We start from the raw sequence: 17,738 nt of genomic DNA on the forward strand, positions 1-17,738 counted from the left end.
CCAGCATCATGAATTCAATTTTTGCGAGCCCGACGGGGCAGCATGTTTTTTTACCTGAGACCAGCATAAATAGTTAATTCTTTGCGAAGGGAGAACCGCATAGTCACACTCTGTTACAAACATCAAGACAATGAGCGCTGCAAGTTTGGAGTTTTTTTTGGTTGACAAGAGTTCAAAAATGTTCCAAGTTTTAGTAAAACACTGCACTTGTCACTGTCACTTTTTAGTCAGCCGTCCAGTTACAGTGAAATGGGGGGCGGGACAAATTACCTACTTCAAAAAAACGGCACTCCCAAAATCCAAGCTGCATTACCACAGCTGTCTTAGCTTTGTCATCTTATGGATTTCCGTCTGGTAGTATCCAGACTTCAAGTCAAGCACGGTGAACCATTTGGAGGCAGTTTAATGCAGAAAAAAGTAACTATGAACGAGCTGTGTTTTCAAATTAGTGATATGAACTGAGACTACACCTGTGCTCATGTCAGATCTCCCACCGTGTGTTTCGGAGCACACAACACTTTTTGGTATTCAGCTGTGAGAAAATAATTTCCTGTAGGTTGCCATGAAGTCTCACTGTGGGAACGCTGTAACCTTTACCTCGACTAGTAGACGTTTCTTTGATGTGGAGGTCTCACTAATTGGGCGGTTAGATTTTTTAGATTTCTCCTCCAATAACTAGATTTCAGGGTGTTTTGGGGGTGGGATCGCTGTATGTGTTTGTGTGTGTCAGTGTTTATGTGTGTGTGTAGAGCTGTAAAAAGAAAGCCAGAGGCGAGGTTCACCTCTTAATGAACAATCAGTGTGCAGGATGAAAGAGCCCCTCTTCCTCTCTGATGTTGGGACTTTGTGATGTTATTATCATATACTGTACCTCTGTGGGGCTGGACTGATAAAACATGAATGGCTGTGAGGTGCGCTGCCTGGTTTGTGTTTCCTGTCTCGTGGGACAAGGTTAGTTTGCATTTAAATGACACCCTTTGGCAGTTTGTCCCACAAGACTAAGAATGTAAAGATATTATTTTTCCCTCTCCAGTCAGCCGTCGTTTCTTCTGGAGCTCTTTAGTACCATTTGGAACCAGATGAATGGTTGTTTTCTTCAGAGTGCAGTGATGTGAATTTTCTTTTCACTTTTATGATTCTGGTGTAGGTGGGATTTCCCATTAGACAGCGCAGAGATTTCTCTTTGCTGGTCATGTGAGGAATTTCAGAGCTCACTTTGAGCTTTGTGAAATTCTGTCACAAAATATAAAAGTAAAAAGTGAGAATTACCTCAGCATTTTGTTTGGTGTGCACATTTCAAATCCTTAACCTCTGATGTACTTAATGTTATATTCTTCACCTTTTATGTGATGTCCAATCAGCCTTGATGGTGAATATAAATCACTGAGGCAATAAAATCCTCAGAGCAAGCTAAATTTACCAAGAAAACGGAGTTTGGCAACTTGCAAAATCTGTTTTTTGACCTTCCAGCTACGTCATTTGATGAAATAGTGGAGTAGTTGTAAGGGGGAAGAACTACAAGGTATTTCAGCTTGAATTTGTGGTATGGAGTTGAATGATGCCATCAGCTGTAACATGCCCAAGCAACCGGATGGAATTTCATAGTAGCTGGTGATTTTAATCAACGTACCTTTCAATTCCAAAAATGCAGTAGGATCAAGGACACATTGTAATTTAATTTTTTAAAATTTGTTTAAAAAATGACTGATAAATCTACCTTGTGCCAGTATAAAGAAAGGTAGCTTTGAGTGTCAAGTATCTGACCTCGAGCCCTCTTGAAGGACACGTACTGACCTAACTCTTGCTCACCAAAACAATTTCTATTTCTCTTTCTTATTTAAAGAAAAAAGATTTTCTGAAGTATTTCAGCTGCACTGTGAATCGGTAGATGAATCAGTGTGGTTTAGGTGGCAGATGAAATAACTCTGACGCACGTTTTGGACAGCCAACATCACAGAAAGATGTGTTATTAAACACCTGACCAAATTTAAATGACCAAAAAAATCACCAAGTGTGTAAAACAAGGTCTCAAAATCATAAAAAAATGCAGAGTGTTCTCTGATCTGAAACGCTGGGGGAGTGTCCACTGGAGGAGCGTAGGCTACGCCCAACTCACGGGACTATGCTAATGATGCTTCTCGTTTTTATACTGCTACATTGTCAGGGGCGGGGTTATGCAGAGTAAAGCCCCAGTGCATCATCAAGCTATGGTTTTAGGCTTGCCCAAAACATCTCAAAAAAACCATCTAACTCCACAATTCAGTACCATGTAGTAAAAGGTCTTTGTAACGTGTTTTCAACAGTCAGATTCAAACATTTATGATGCATTTTGAAACAAATGTCTGAATTCACTTTACACAGACTTTAAAACAGCGTATCTGTTGGGGAATTATCTGTGGCTGATTGCGAGTCACCTGCTCGACCTCTTTGACATGAAGTGCTCCTCTCCACTGGCACATCTGCCCTCAGCACTACCTCTGTATCGACAGCCCCTCTGTGATTACTGCCCAGGCTGCCAACAAGCCTCTGTGAATCTTAAAAGCCGTCCGATGTGCGAGGCCATCATCACACCCACAGCCCTGCAGCTTTACATTCAGCATCCACCAAATCCAATATTACCTGATCAAGGACTGAGCTTAGTTTGTAGTCCAGGCTGTGCCTGTCTCCTCTTGGACTCCAGAGCTCCAGAAGGACTCTCTTTTGGCTCTCTCGGCTCCTCGTGCTGCAGCCAGCCTCGCTCTCTTCAGCTGTGAATTCTAACACTTCAGCCACTTCCTGTACTTCTTATCAAATTAAATTCAAAACCCTGGGAATGGCTTACAAGGCTAAGCAGGGAGCGCTGATCTCTCCAGGACTTTTTATTCCAGTCAGTGCCTTATTACTCTGACTTATTCTGCTCTGCCTTTCCTGACGAGCCAGTGGAGGATCTTCCTATAGGCGACATAGGCAGCCGCTAAGGGCAGCCTCTGGGCAGCTTCCCAAGGCAATTTTGCAAGGTCGTTAATTATAGGAAAAAGTGTGACATTTGGGTCGTTTTCATATTAGATACAATTGTTGCTAATCATGCTCAAGTACAGGAGCTCCCCCGTCTGTCTGCTATCACACCAATAATGTTCCATACTAGGGTTCACTTGGGCTATTGTGTACGTGGCATTTGTTAATGTGATGCAGAAAAACGCATTAATTGCAGCATCCTAAGCCCATTGCCTGTTAACATCGCATTATGCCTTCAATTGTAGGCTTGAGCAATATCACGGTGTTACGGTAAATCAGGGTATTTATAAATGCCAAAGGTATGTTTTTCAATACCATCATCAATATAGGCTTTCCTCTTCCTATTAAACTCATTGTATGTAGTGCACAGCATGCACCACCAGAGCTCAGTCTCCGGTCTCTACTGGTGGAACAGGCAGCAGAGCTGAAAGACACAGCGACACCTAGAGGTGGTGGGAGAAGTTACAGGACTGTAAACAGTCAGCGGCCAGCAGGCAGAGAGAGACTGTGGGGAATAACTGTGTTTTTTTACATCTAACTTTTTTAGTTGCGGTTTTATTTTGACCAAACTGAGCTGGTGATTGTTGGGACAATGGACTTACTAGTAGGTGTAGACCTGATAATGATTTTTCAGGGTCGAAAGCAATTATTAGTACTTAATGAGAGCAATAACCGATATTTGGAACCGATATACATTTACAATAAAAAGGAATATCTTTCTGTCGAAATTTAGAATTTGAAATATAACAAACTCACACTATTTCATTACTTAATTTTATTTGCGCTCTTTAAAATAAAACAAAGATACAGATAATTGACAAAATGCCATGTATTGGCCCCGATAATCGGCCAGGCTTAAAATCTGCTGACCCCTGCGACTACTGGATTATTAACAGTAACCAAGACAGTTTGGGAGAGCTTTATTTTGTTTCTGTTGAGTTAGAATAAAATGTGTTTTAAGATAAGTTAGTGAGGTAACTGAGCCTTGTCAGTCTTCCATGACCGAGAGGAAGTTGAGTTGAAAAGGTACTTTTCTTAATTTGTGGGTTTTTAGTCTGTATTTAGTAGTCTGAAAAGCTGAAAGTAAGAAGCGCACTTGCTGTCAGGGGTATGGGGAAGAGTGGTTTTAGCACACAGCACTTACTTTGTCATATATCGTATGCCCTGGTGAAATTTCAAGAAAGTATGAAATATTACATTTTTCCCAAGCCTAATATGTGGTTTATGTTTTGGAGACAATGTCAAGCTGTCAGTTGTCAAGTTGTGAAGTGCACTGGGATCCAGGAGCAGCTTTCTGATGTGACAAACTGTCAAAATTGCCTTCAGATAAACAAATAGTTTAATATTCTCTTCACTTATCTCAGTTCTCATTTTCCACATTTTTTGGACTGTTATTATGTTCACTTACCCGAGAGTGTAAGCTTGGACCTGCAGCCAACAATATATCACTGACTCATGAATTAATTTGTTGTCATCTCTTCAACACATTCTGTCTGTTTTGTGTCGTCCTGCAGGGCCGAACCCATTCTGCAGAGAATAAAGGAGGACCGGACCCGGGTGGTGTCTCCATCCTTTGACAACATCAAGTACGACAGCTTTGAGATCGAGGAGTACCCGCTGTCTGCTCAGGGCTTCGACTGGGAGCTGTGGTGTCGATACCTCAACCCACCAAAGTCCTGGTGGACACAACGCAACCAAACGGCCCCCATCAGGTAAACACAGATGGAGCTGAAATACTTTGTTTTAAGCTTAACATGAGGAAGATGAATTCAAAAATCATGAAACAGGATGAAAAGCCCTTTTTGTTTTATTGAAAAAAAATAGCCTTTATATTATGAAAGAAGTGAGACACAAGCAACATAATCGGCCAGTGCAGTATTAATTTATAATCAGTTCACTTGAAGCATATTGGTTTGATAAGATCACTTACTAAGCTCATTATTTTTACATTAGAATTTCTTGAACACTAATCCTCTTGAATTATTATGCATGTAAATTCTGGTAAGGGTAGTGTCAATATTGTAACCCATATTAAACCTCAGGGGTGCAGCGCAGTCACAGTGCACATTAAGTCTAGCACTTAAAAGCTGGAGTCTCATCAGAAGCGCTGGGCTGTTACATCTACAAAGGAAAGCATGTACATGTTGTCACCACTATCACAGCACATATAACAAGACCTTCAGCATGTACAGCAGTGATACCCAACTTGCAGCCACAGGCCAAATCTGGTCCCTGATAGGGTAGGGTAAAGCCCCCCCAACCATTTTTTAATTCATAATAAAAAATATACATTATACACTAGGACTTAGTTTTGTACTTTTAGTATACATAAGATGCCAGAGTGCATAAAACAGCATTAAAATAGAGCTTGGTTTGGGGGTCCTAGCTAAGCTCCTAATACCCTTAAATCTTAAAAAAGTCCTAAACTCTGAGGAATTTCCTTAAAATTCTAGAAACATCCTGAAATCTGATGAAATGCCCAAAAATCCTAGAAATGTCCTAAAATCCCGAAAAAGTCCTAAAATTCTTGAAACATTCTTAAATCTGAGAAACGTTTGAAAATCTTAGAAATGTCCTCGGGTCCTCGAAGCGTCCTAAATTTTTAGCAATGTCCCAAAATCCTAGAGACATCCTAAAATCCTGGGGATGTCTCAAAATCTTAGAAATGCTCTAAAATCTGAGAAATGTCCTAAAATCCTACGAATGTCCTTAAATCTTAGAAACTTGAATGGGGCTGCTGGGATTGGCCCCCAAGCCAAACAAGTTGAGTATTCCTGGTGTCGTTGCACAGTCATTGCACGTACTCTGTTATGGATTTAAGGATCTAGTCAAGTCAGATTTGATCTATTTATAGAGCACATTTAGGAATAACAAATGTTGACTAAAGCGTGAGTTTAAATAAAACAGAGAAATGATCAAATAAAAACAGTCAATAATAGAAGAATGCAAGTAAATTAGTAAGAGCATACAGTATGTGACAAAATTATAACACAAATATAGCATTGCGGAAACAGTGAATATCAGACACACTGCAGAGAGTGAAAAACAGCCCGGCTGAGCAAAAGTGCCCACTCACTAATATCTGCAGGAGGATAATAGGTCTGTTGCTGTCGTTCATGGCAAGCATTAGCAAATCAATAGTGCAGTGTTTATAGATTTGGACAAGGACAAGAGGATGTATGCTGCTCAATACTGTAATGGAGAAAGATGAATTCCCCCCAATTATTTATTTCTTGATCTTCTTAAGTACTTTTTCTCATTCGTAATTAGTCATTGGATTTACTCACAAAGACCACCTTACAGTATTGACATTGTTCAGACACTTTTGAGAAAGTTTTGGATATTTTTTAATGCAAATTTCTGTAAGTAAATATGTATGTGTCATTTCATTTTACTCTACCTGATTATGTGGAAAAAAAGTCTTAGGGTTTGCACCTCTATAGTCAGTGGTGTAGTGGTTGATGAGGTGAGTCTACTACTAGGTAAAAGGATAGGATACCATCAGGTTGGGTGCATGCACTTTCGCTGCTCTAGGCAAATACAATTTTGCCGCCTCTTTATTTGCAATGTACCCTACCAGAAAGAAAACAAAAAGGCCAACACATAAAGCAAAAAACAGCAACACATAAAGACAAATGTGCCTTGAGCATAAAGCAAATAGTCTAGTGCTGTGATTATGTGCTCGAAATGTCAACAATATCAAAGTATGCATGAGTCATCATGCAGGCATTTTGCGAATCCATATACATATAAGGCACCAAATAGATCTTCATATTAACATCAGTCACCTGGTTCTGAATACTATACATAAGAGTGATGATAGCACATAGTTTTTTTGGTTTTTTTTTAAATAATACAATTTCAGCTCCTCAAACTAAATAATACCACTGCAAACCTCTCCATACATCACTTTCTCGTGTGCACAATTGTACATCACTTTCTCGTGTGCACAATTGTGCATCAAACACATTCTTCGCAACTTCATGACAAGAGAGCAAATAAAGCTTACCTTTCACGAGTGTACACAGCGTTTTGTGACATCAAATTTATGTCCAGCTCTCTCCATTCATGAAAACTTTTGTATATGTTCAGCTGATTTTTCATGGGCACTTATGATGCTTGACATAATTTCCAGTCTTCGACACCATCTCTTGCAAGAGCTTACTTTCTCTCACTTCCAAAAAAAGCCTGTTTACATCAGAAGTAAAACGTATAACATCCTTGAGTGCTGAATAAATGAGCCAGGGCCTTTTTTTGAGACACTCTCCATTTCTTAACATCAGACTGTTATGAAACACAGAAGACTTTCAGTCAGTAACGTTACATGCTCACTTCTCCTCGCATTCATGTGTATTTTTTTGGGCTTTTATTTTTTCAAAGACAATTAAAGTTTTTTGGCCCAGCTGATATCCAGCTGCCAGCTGCATGTACTGCCTGGTATGCTGGTAGCCTGCAGTTATGCTGCCTTCGCATGCTCCAAAGAAATATTGTACTTGTTGTATTTACAAGTTACACGCAGATGAATGGCCCTCCAAAGTCGTAATTATGAAATGGAAATTGGGAAATTTTGATGATACCTGAATTGCAGAGTTTTAATGTTTGCGTGATTACTTTAAATATTTATTTACTTTAAATAGTTGCATGCATCTATTAGTTGTAGCAAGCAAGCAAACTTTTAACTATAAAGCCTACCAGGCAAGTAAACTAATATTGATAATAATGTTATTTTATAACATGAGTTATAGTGTTTAACATGGTATAAATGTTAACTGCTGTTCATGTAGAGTGGCCTAGATTAAACATAAAAATATATAAAAATGTAATATACAAGTTATGTGGAAAATAAAATAATATATAGAAACATTAATAAAGTGGAAACAGCTATCAGCCTCTTCTTTAAATGCACTTAGCATTAAAATGCAACACATCCTCTTTGTAACTTCCAAGTTGTTCCCACTTTATGACCTCAAAGCACATGAACACAACAAAGTCAGAAGAACAACTTCCCAACTGGGAAACTGCAACCTTCCGACATCACACAAATTCAGCAATACTGCTGTTGTTTACCGTGCAGTTTTACTTGTGAATAGTTGGCATACATTTTGCCACCCCTGCCAAAGTGCTGCTCTACTCAACTCCCTAGTTCGCCCTTATAAACGTGCCAGCAGTGGTTACAGAAGAGGAAGTGAATGTACCCTCCTGTTATTCTAATTACTTTTGGCTGATTGGTAGGAATACAGTAAAATGACAAAAAAGCGGTGGGTTTACCTCTATATACCTATACCTATGTACTTTATCATTTTGATATTAAGTTGTGTGCACATGAAATTTTTTTCTTTAAAAAAAGGGTTTTGAACAGACAATTTCCTAGCATTGGAGTGCCCTGATCTATTGGCAAATGATGAAGCTGCAAAGTGCAGTGTAACGTGTACAAAGGACTCAAGTGACCGTGGAGGTGGCAGGGTACTTACACAGTGCACGGGGCAGCCGGTGAGTTTTTACTCCTGCACCCTCAAACAAATGAATCTGTTCATAAAGGCTCTGCATTCCTCTGGAGCTCACTCATATCTCTCAACAATACTAAATTGTTTTCATGCATTAAAGCATGAAACCTTATTAGTGGTCAGTGTGTGTCATTTGTTTTAATATTTTGAAAAGCAAAAAATGGTTTATTTACAGTCTAAAGCCGCATTCAGACAGGATTAACATTAGAGGGGGATCTGGGAAGAGAATATTCATTGCGCTCTTTGGTAATTTAACTAATTGTTTTGGCTGATATTTAACCGTGGGGGAATTACAGAAGGTGGTCTGAAAAAGATATGGATGTTTCACAAGTACACGGAGCATCTATTGTTTTTCCAACCCTCTTTAGATAAAACCACGTCCATTTCTGTTTGATGAAAGTGGGTTTCCAGACGTCAAGGATTGTTGATTGGCTGCCAGCCTTGTGCTGCAAGTACCGCTGGGCACTCTGGGAAATGGAACAGCTTGAGTTTATCAGAGGCTCAACTCTCTCCTTGGAGTTGGGATGTTGGGTTTCAATGCTTTTCTACCTCTTTAATTTATCTTTTTATCTTGTTTACGTGTGTATGGTTTCCCTGTGAGTCTTTTAGCAGTCGGTGGCTGAATTAGTGTTGCTGCAGTTTGCTACATTTTGTTGGTTTGGAGTTGTGTTGTTAGGTAACCAAAATCCAAATACTTCCAAACATCTCATCTCAACATTTAGTTGTAAGTTATTGAGAACAACACTCAACGCCTGCAAAACATCATGATGTTAACCCATTGAAACCTGAGAAAACTGTCTTGATTTCCTTTAGAAATATGGAAAGAAGGCAAATTGAGAAGACATAACCCCAAAATTACCAAGTCATTAAAAAAATAGAAGAAAAGTACCGGAAAATAAGCAAAGAAATAAAACAAACACACAAAATAAAAATAATAAAAAATGATGTTAGTTTGTTAAAATATATCAGGATAAGTAGCTCAGAGATCCAAAATAAGTATGTGTGTATGAAGTATGTTCCTCCTGATGGTGTTTATGGACCACTGAGTTTGCAAAACAACTGAAGGATGCATCTGTTATTATTAGTGGGGTGGAGGTGAACAATTATTCGCATATGTGGTACACTGAAATCACTGACCAGTTCACGTTACATTAAAATCACCCTACTTCCCCTACAGGATAAATCTAGTCTGAATGTGGCTTAATACATTTAAATCTCTGCAGGTCTGCTAGCACCATTTGTGACCTCAACATTTTTTAAGATAAAATGTTTGCTCGGGGTGAATATTAAAATCCAGTATTTCCACAGACTCTGCAGCCACTGGTGGGCCTGAGCTGAGAGGAGCAGAGTGGAGGCACAGTGCGGAAATATCTGATTAAAAAATAGTTCAGCCTGAGAGCTAACATGCAGGAATTTAACACCTTAATTTCACACAAATTACCCTTATGCAACATGCTATGCCTTTGTTACAGAGCAAACAATGAGTGCTTTTGCATGCACAAAATAGTCTGGTATTTGCCCTTATTTCGAAATAGACAAAAGCTGTTTACATGGCTAATGGAAATTAATATTCCACTAACACTTCTGTTAACATACAGATAAAGCTAAATTTGGACATTAATTTGGAATATATAAATGGAGTATGCTGTTTATATGACCCATATTAACTTCAGAATATTGTCATATATGGAATAAACAGCTGCTATAACTCCCGTACTTAGGAAACCTGGTGCAGATCCAGGATAACTTATGACAAATCTCTATTTTACCATTTCTCCAAAATACTTGAAAGAACAGTAGCAGAGCAGGTCCACACTCACCTCTTCACCCTTCACAGCACAGAGACAGCCTTAGTTAAAATTACTAATGATCTGATGATGGCAGCTGACTCTGGACTCTCTACAATACTCATCCTCCTCAATCTCAGCACCGATTTCACACCATCTCCAACCATCCTACTAGACAGATTAGCTTCTATTTGTGTTCCTGGCAACCGCCTCTCCTGGTTTAAGTCTCTCCAGCTAAACTCAGTTACAGTTAAAAACCTTCAGATTACAGCACTACCAGTCACAACTGGTGTTCCTCAGGGCTCTGTTTTGGGTCCTCTCCTCTTCATCATCAACCTCTTACAACTCTGTCATATTTTCAGGATATTTGGTATTCTCTTTCACTGCTACACCGTCAGCACCCAGCTCTATCAGTCCTCTGAGCCTAATTGCACCCTTCCACCATCTTCCCTCTCTGACTGTTGCCTGGAAACTTGGTTCTCACGTAACTTTCTCAAACTCAATAGCAATAAAACTGAAGTTCTCCTTGTTGGAAACCACTCTAGCCAAATCTGACAATTTCTCACTCACCGTCGACAACTCCTCAGTTCCTCCCTCCTCCCAGGTCAAGATGTGTGTCATCCTCTACAGCACATTATAATTTGAAGCACACATCAATGATATCACTCCGACTGCATATTTCCACCTACGCAATATCAACCATTTCCACCCGTCCCTCATACCTAATAGCACTGCCATCCGACTGCACTGATTACTGTAATTCTCTCCTCTCTGGTCTTCTGCTCAAGCTCCTCCATAAACTTCAAATTGGTTCAGAACTCTGCTACCGGCATCATTACCAGAAACCCTTTCCTAGGACAAATCACCCCCGTCCTTCAACAACTTCCCTGGCTTCCTGTCAAACACAGCATCGATTATAAGATTCTCTTCCTCACCTTTAAGGCTCTCTATAACCTTACACCTGTGTACCTCAACACCCTCCTTAATTCCTACGCGCCCTCCAGTACTCTTCAGTCTTCCTCCTCTGTGCTCCCCACTACGCCTCCTGCTTGTTTATCTTCTCTGGAAATCTCTCCCACAAACCATCTGGGGTATAGATATCTCCCCATCTTCAAATGCCGTATCTGTAAGGTGACCTTGAGTGCCCTGAAAGGCGCCCATTAATTAAATGTATTATTATTTTGTTATTAATACGGGAATATTGGTGTGTCCAAAGCCAGTGTTTTAGGCTGCATGTAAAATTACATAGCATCAAAGCTCATAATGTCATGTAGTCAGCGTACTGCACTTTAAAAAATGATATTGTTGAGACGGAGCAGTGATATTTATTGGAATAGTGGTTTCATTGTGCTGCTCTGTGGAGGCAGCAGAAAAAAAGGATGTGTTGATAGCTGGTAGTGGGAGGTCTTTGTTTCTATTAGCATTTTGGGTTTCAGTGTTGTCTGGGAGTTTGCCAATGTGTGTATCCACAGGGAGCAGAAATTCACCGAAAACAAGTTGTTTTTGTAGCGCTGCTGTATTTCATTTTGATAAGAGAAGATGTGTGGGACTGACAGCATGAATACTAATAAGGGTTATTTTTAAATCTTGTTGATTCAGTTTGATGTTGATGAAAGATCTGTTTCCTCAAAAGGTCCTGGATTTGTTGTGTTAGGTGAAAACACGGTTTTGACAGCTGGATCGTTTATAATGCACTGCATCAAAGGTCTCTGGAATACAGCATTAAATGTGCAGCATGCTTAAAAAATACATCTCCGGGGCCTTTTTGCCCAGTATGTGGCTAATGGTGGTTTAGGACTGTGCTTGTGTGTCTTAAAAAATATTTTGCATCAATTATTTTTATGCATTTTGCTGGATTAAAAACTCTTTTTTTTTTTTACCAGTTTCTCTGACCTCATCTCTTTTCTCTTTTCACCTTCTCTTCCAGGAGCCCTGCTCTGATTGGCTGCTTTGTGGTCGACAGGAAGTACTTTGAGGAGATTGGACTGTTGGATGAAGGCATGGAAATTTACGGTGGAGAAAACGTGGAGCTCGGCATCAGGGTGAGTCAGCTTCAGAACTGGTATCTTATTATCCTCTCAGCCCCACAAACCACATCAAACACTCCACAGGAGCCTATATTTCTGCACCCTAGCTACAGCCCTCCACCATATACAGTGAACAAATAACTGATTTTTTGTTTTTGCCTCCATTTTTCACAGGTTTAAGATAAAGATCTCAAACTAATTTATGCACTTAACGGATATGATTTTAGTCACAAATGCATAAAAATCAATGACAGTGAGCACTTTTCCTTCCTTCCCTTTCTTCTCTCTCTTCCCTCTCTCCTTGTGAACTTGGTGTTTTGTATTAATTCATACTGATATATCTAAGCATACTTTCAATTTTTAAGAGGTAATGTATTAATATCAGCTAAAATTTGCCTTTGCAATGAAAAAAGCTATTCTTTCATAAACCGTGCTTTATTCTGGAAAAAAAAAAGAAAAGAAAAAGAGAAAAAAAGTGTATATTTGAAATCTCTGTAACAGAATAATTACTGTGCTGTACACCACAGAGGCATAACCAGAGGTCAGCACCTAAATTGAAATATCCTGAATAGCTGACATATCAGGCATACAGAAAAGAAGAGTGACCTTTCCTTGACAGAACGAGGCTTTATCAGACTTTTACACTATTCATTCAGCCTTACTCAAGCAAACTGAGCTCATTACTAATAATGTTTCACCTGACGGATAACATTGTAATTTAATGTAATAAAATTACAAGTTTTTTCTTCTTTTTTTCTTAGAAGTTGAATTAACAGGCGTGTATTAAATTATGATGAATGCATTTTTATTATTCCTGTCAGTATTGGTATGAACAGGTTTTAAATCTTTTCCAGCCAGCTTAACTACAGTCACATTAACAGTCACTGCAGGGATTTCATCTCTGATCTGGTCTGCGGAGCCACAAGGCTCTGCAAAACCCCCGTCCTCTTGAGACCGCAAATCAGTCCCAAAAGGACGCCACTGTTGTAACAGCTTTGAGCGTGAACAGACACAGGAGACATCCGAGGGAAACTGTTGACTCAGGCTCAGAGTGATTTACAGTACAGGTGTGATTATCAGCCCGGGCCTGACTGACGCTGATCCGAGCCGCTGGGTTAAGAACACATTAGACTAAGAAAATGTATAACTCTCTCAGGCTCAGATTTAGTGGACAGCACTGGACAATCAATTCTGGGGGAACTTGTGGTGAAACGGCTGTGTCATCACTGCACTGCCCCCTCTGTCCTCACAAAGACTAACCCATACTGCAGTGCAGCCACACTGTCATTGATTTTTGTCTTCCTTGGTTGTTTATATGGATCATGTTTAAACACTAGATCAATGCTGGTTGAGCCCTTAGTGTAACAGGAATACTAGTGAGTAGGAGTCAGTTTGGTTCAGTCATTTCAGAGTGACTGAAAGAGCTGCCACAGCTCAAACAAGCAAAGGATACTCATAATTTAAGTTGTTGCCTATGAAATATCCCCTTTTAAAATAGCTATGACCTGAAATTATAATCAAGTAATCTTAAAGTTTTTTTCAAAGGTTTAAACACTTGTGAAAGGCATGCGAGTGTAACACAAGAAACTGATGTCGATCCAGGTTTTAAAGGGTTAAGACCATTTATTGTCATTTATTTGAAGGTGATTTCTGGACTGAAACTTTCTTTCCATTGGAATGGAAAGAGATAATAAATAATAGGGAATCCTAATCTTTTTTTTGCAATTTTTTATGAGTGCATTTAGAGTAGGATCCACCATTACAACATATATATATATATATATATATATATATATATATATATATATATATATACCACTTTCATGATAGTGTTAAGATTTGGGTGAGAAAAGAACAAACTAGTGTCATCAGAAAATCTAATTTTTGATAGCAGCTCTGAAGCATTGGCCAGATCATTGATATACTGTATATAAAAAAGAGCAGTGGCCCAAAGAATGATCCTTGGTGGACACCACATTTAATTTCTCGTGGAAGAGAATTCTTTCCTTTAAATGTAACAAACTGTAGTCTGTGTTTCTGTGATCTTTCTGGTTGCCATTTTGGGGGAAAAAAACAAATGATACAAAACTATGGCCACTACAGTAGCTTGGCTGTTAAAAAATGGCAGGCATGGGTTTGCGCTGTTCAGGGTTTTCTGTGCGTGCCGCGCATTGATGACACAATGATGCAGTGACGATTCTCTCTGACCAATCAGTGGTCTGCAGTGTTTTCATGTTACCTTTTAGTACCTCATAGTACCCGGTCTGCTTTTTTGGAACCCCAGGAGAGCCGGTACCAAAAAAGGTGGTACCAGGTAAGAGGTACTAGGTACTTTTTCTTAATGGAAACCAAAAAAAAGGCGAGTAGAGTAGAACCAGTACCTTGTAGTGGAAACATGCCTTTAGTGAGTAGGAGTTTGGTTCAGTCATATCAGAGCAACCGAAGGAGCTGCCACAGCTCAAAGGATACTACATACAACAAGTTATTGCCTACTAAACATCTCCTTTAAAATAACCTGATACCATAAACAGTATATGATGTCATGAATATAAATCACTAAATCTGCCAAAGGCTTAAAATGCCCCGTTGTTTCTGCACATTGTGTTTGAATGTCTTTCTGTGGCTTGTAAAATGCTCTTGTGCAGGGCCTTGACTTTCTCCCTGGGAGCCTTGAATGTCACAACTCTCCAGTCAAGTATTAGAAGTCCAATAATGTTTCTCTCCTTAGCTCCTCGCTGGGCAGTGACCATCTTTGGCTCTGCAGCATGCAGAGAGGTGATTCTATAATATAGAGCTCTTTTTTGCAAATTCCTTGTCAGTATAAGTCCCCCCCACTGTTGAGACAAATTGCTCAAACACCTGTTGACATTGGCTTATTCAGCAAAGCATAAGCAGCGAGGCCACGAACAGACGCTCTCTCTGCAGGAGGACATCTCAGCAACGCCGCTGCATCCCCAGCAGTCTGTGTTGCTTTGACCCACATCAGATGTTCCCTCCAGCTGTCGGCGGCACTGCCCACATTACACTTTAGCCTATGCGCTGATAGAGGGCCAAGAGTCACACACAGTGCTGCAAATCAGTTGCCCTCTGCAGCTATGACAACAAACACTGAACTGAAATGAACCCGTTTCAGTGGAAAGACACTACAGAGCTACTGCTGAGCTTCAGCATTGGTTCAGGGTGGGCTCGGGCCGCACAGATTTATCCCCCCTCCCTCCATCTGTGTGTGATTCAACCGTCGAAAGGCAATCAAAGGTTAGCAGGAACATCAGCCAGAGTGTTGACATTTCTTTACTTTGGCAAACACCAGTGCCAACTCAAAGTCAGAACCTGGCTTCAAATAAAGCCCCAACAAGCCCACCCAGACACAAGCTCACACATCAAGAAAAAGTTAATATTTCTACTTTTGTTTTTTGCTAAAGTAGAAGACTGCACTGCAAAAGAGCCCTTTACAGATCAATGACTATGAAAATCATCAGTGATATTTTGACAGAATCAGCTCTGCACACTTGTCTCAAGGGCATTGCTCTTACTCTTAACTAATTCATCATATGAGTTCAGCCCAAGGTTTAACTCAGAAAACAGCCAGTTTGTTCTATTTCCATCCCCCCCGTACCAAACACAGGCGCCTTTTGTTATCAGCGATGTGATTTTTTTACTCCCAGTTTCTGCAGAAGCGCTCTCTATCTCTGGCCCGCACACTCCTATTGTGATAAAGATTGCTTTTATGAAGCTTCCTCTGTGCTGTGGCGTAATGTTGTACATATTTAATGCTCATTGTCTCATGCCATCTTTTCTTTATCACAACGGGCGGTCGTCCTCTGCATGATTTATAATTCACAACTTCATTTGTTGTTGCCTTTCGCCTCTCATTTTCTCATTAAAACTTTTAAAAACACAAGTCCACCAGTGAGATTTGTTCTGCATTAAACCAAAGAAGACAGACTGAGAGACAATTAGGGATGTAAATGAGCTCTGTTTTGTCTGGCTGACACACATACAAATCAGCCAGACACAAGTCTCAGACACTGGATGCCAACACGCACACATAAATTGCAACTTCTTAAAGTCACACTGAGGTTCGGTGATGTTTTCTCGGTAAAAGTTGGCGCGTTACCCAGTTTTATCCCACAGGAGAATTATTTTTATTTAGAGAGAAGACAATTCAACAAAATTAAAGCAAGCAGCAATAAGAGGGCCTTATGCCAAAATTCACATTGGACGCGAAAGCAGTGCGTGACGGCAACCTCGCTGAATACCAGCATGATTCACGCTTGTGGTGTTCACACTGACAGCGCTGTGGCTGTGACGCTTCTGCAGGGCTGCCTGCTGCTCTGAGTTCTGTATTTCCACATTTATAAGCACAAATTCCACTCATTTATGAAGTTGTGCAAGCTCCTGCACAGTCAACAGCACAGTCCTGCAAAAATATTCACAATAAAATGTCTTGGGTCAACAACTGATGGGATTCTGTTGACAGAAACGTTGTTGGAGGACTTTCATTTTGAAACGGGAGCAGGACAGTTTGAGTAAAACAAGCATCTTTTTATTTCCTCATCGCTGTGGCAGAAAGAGACTTTTAAACTGAGGTAAACTGCGATATAGAGTTAATATCATTATCAAAACATCATTTTCACTGTTTATTTTTGCTGACAACCACACGTGGTGCGCGAAAAAAATCATTTCTCTAGATGTGTCTGGAAAGCGCTCGTCATGCAGGCAGTGTGGGTGCTCTAACTTGTTAACACAGGCGCCGAAAAAAAAATCTACTCTGTTATGTAGCACCTTGGCCCATGTCAGGGGTTGCTGGCAGGATGCCGGCTGAAGCAGCTGTGCATTTCGGTAACTGTTATTTCCTGCATGGAATCCATGGCCCTGAAATCGATGTCCACCATGTGGCACATTGAGACACGCTAATTTCTGCATGATGCTGCTCTACGTCAAGAGTAGACCACACAACAAAGAATTCATATACATCAGATAATGTTTGTTACAGGCATAACTTCCAGTTGTCAGTAGGAGTGCTATTGACAATGATTCAATATTAGCATGTAGATGTCTTCAGGCTAAGACTATTATGCAGCACGAGACATTTGCAGATTGGACCATTGGAGTTACAACAATGTCATGTTAGGGGGAAATGGTGCAAAATGGCAGCCATGCTACAGTAATATGAAAACTTACAATTTTAAAAGCTTTTCAAGATTTAACTGACCAAAATTGAGGTCAGAGAAGGAGATTGTTAAAGTACATCACCTAGAAACACTAACAAAAAAAACAACAAAGTGGTGCAAGTTATATCTTTAACCATATTTCAGTAATTTCAGTGTATTTTTGCCATTTCTAGGTGCTGTACTTTAACAAACTGCTACTAGAGAATTATTTGGATTGACTTCGAACTATTTGATTTGATTTGATTCGGCACA

General features: G+C 39.9%; 1 protein-coding gene across 3 annotated transcripts in view; it reads left to right on the forward strand.

The window, feature by feature from the left end:
- Positions 1-17,738, forward strand: part of galnt18a (UDP-N-acetyl-alpha-D-galactosamine:polypeptide N-acetylgalactosaminyltransferase 18a) — a 166,447-nt gene that overhangs the window by 104,673 nt on the left and 44,036 nt on the right. For all 3 annotated transcript variants that reach the window (XR_015776941.1, XM_088079671.1, XM_042496204.2), the window contains exons 5-6: positions 4,509-4,706; positions 12,213-12,327. Coding sequence is in view for 2 of the 3 variants with exons in the window: in XM_088079671.1 (XP_087935797.1) it covers positions 4,509-4,706; positions 12,213-12,327 (313 nt within the window). In the remaining variant the exon portion in view is untranslated. The remainder of the gene's footprint in view (positions 1-4,508; positions 4,707-12,212; positions 12,328-17,738) is intronic.

Source organism: Plectropomus leopardus, chromosome 7, assembly GCF_026936395.1.
Source record: "Plectropomus leopardus strain MGB_pleo_1.0 chromosome 7, ASM2693639v1, whole genome shotgun sequence".
NCBI classification, from domain to species: Eukaryota; Metazoa; Chordata; class Actinopteri; order Perciformes; family Serranidae; genus Plectropomus; species Plectropomus leopardus.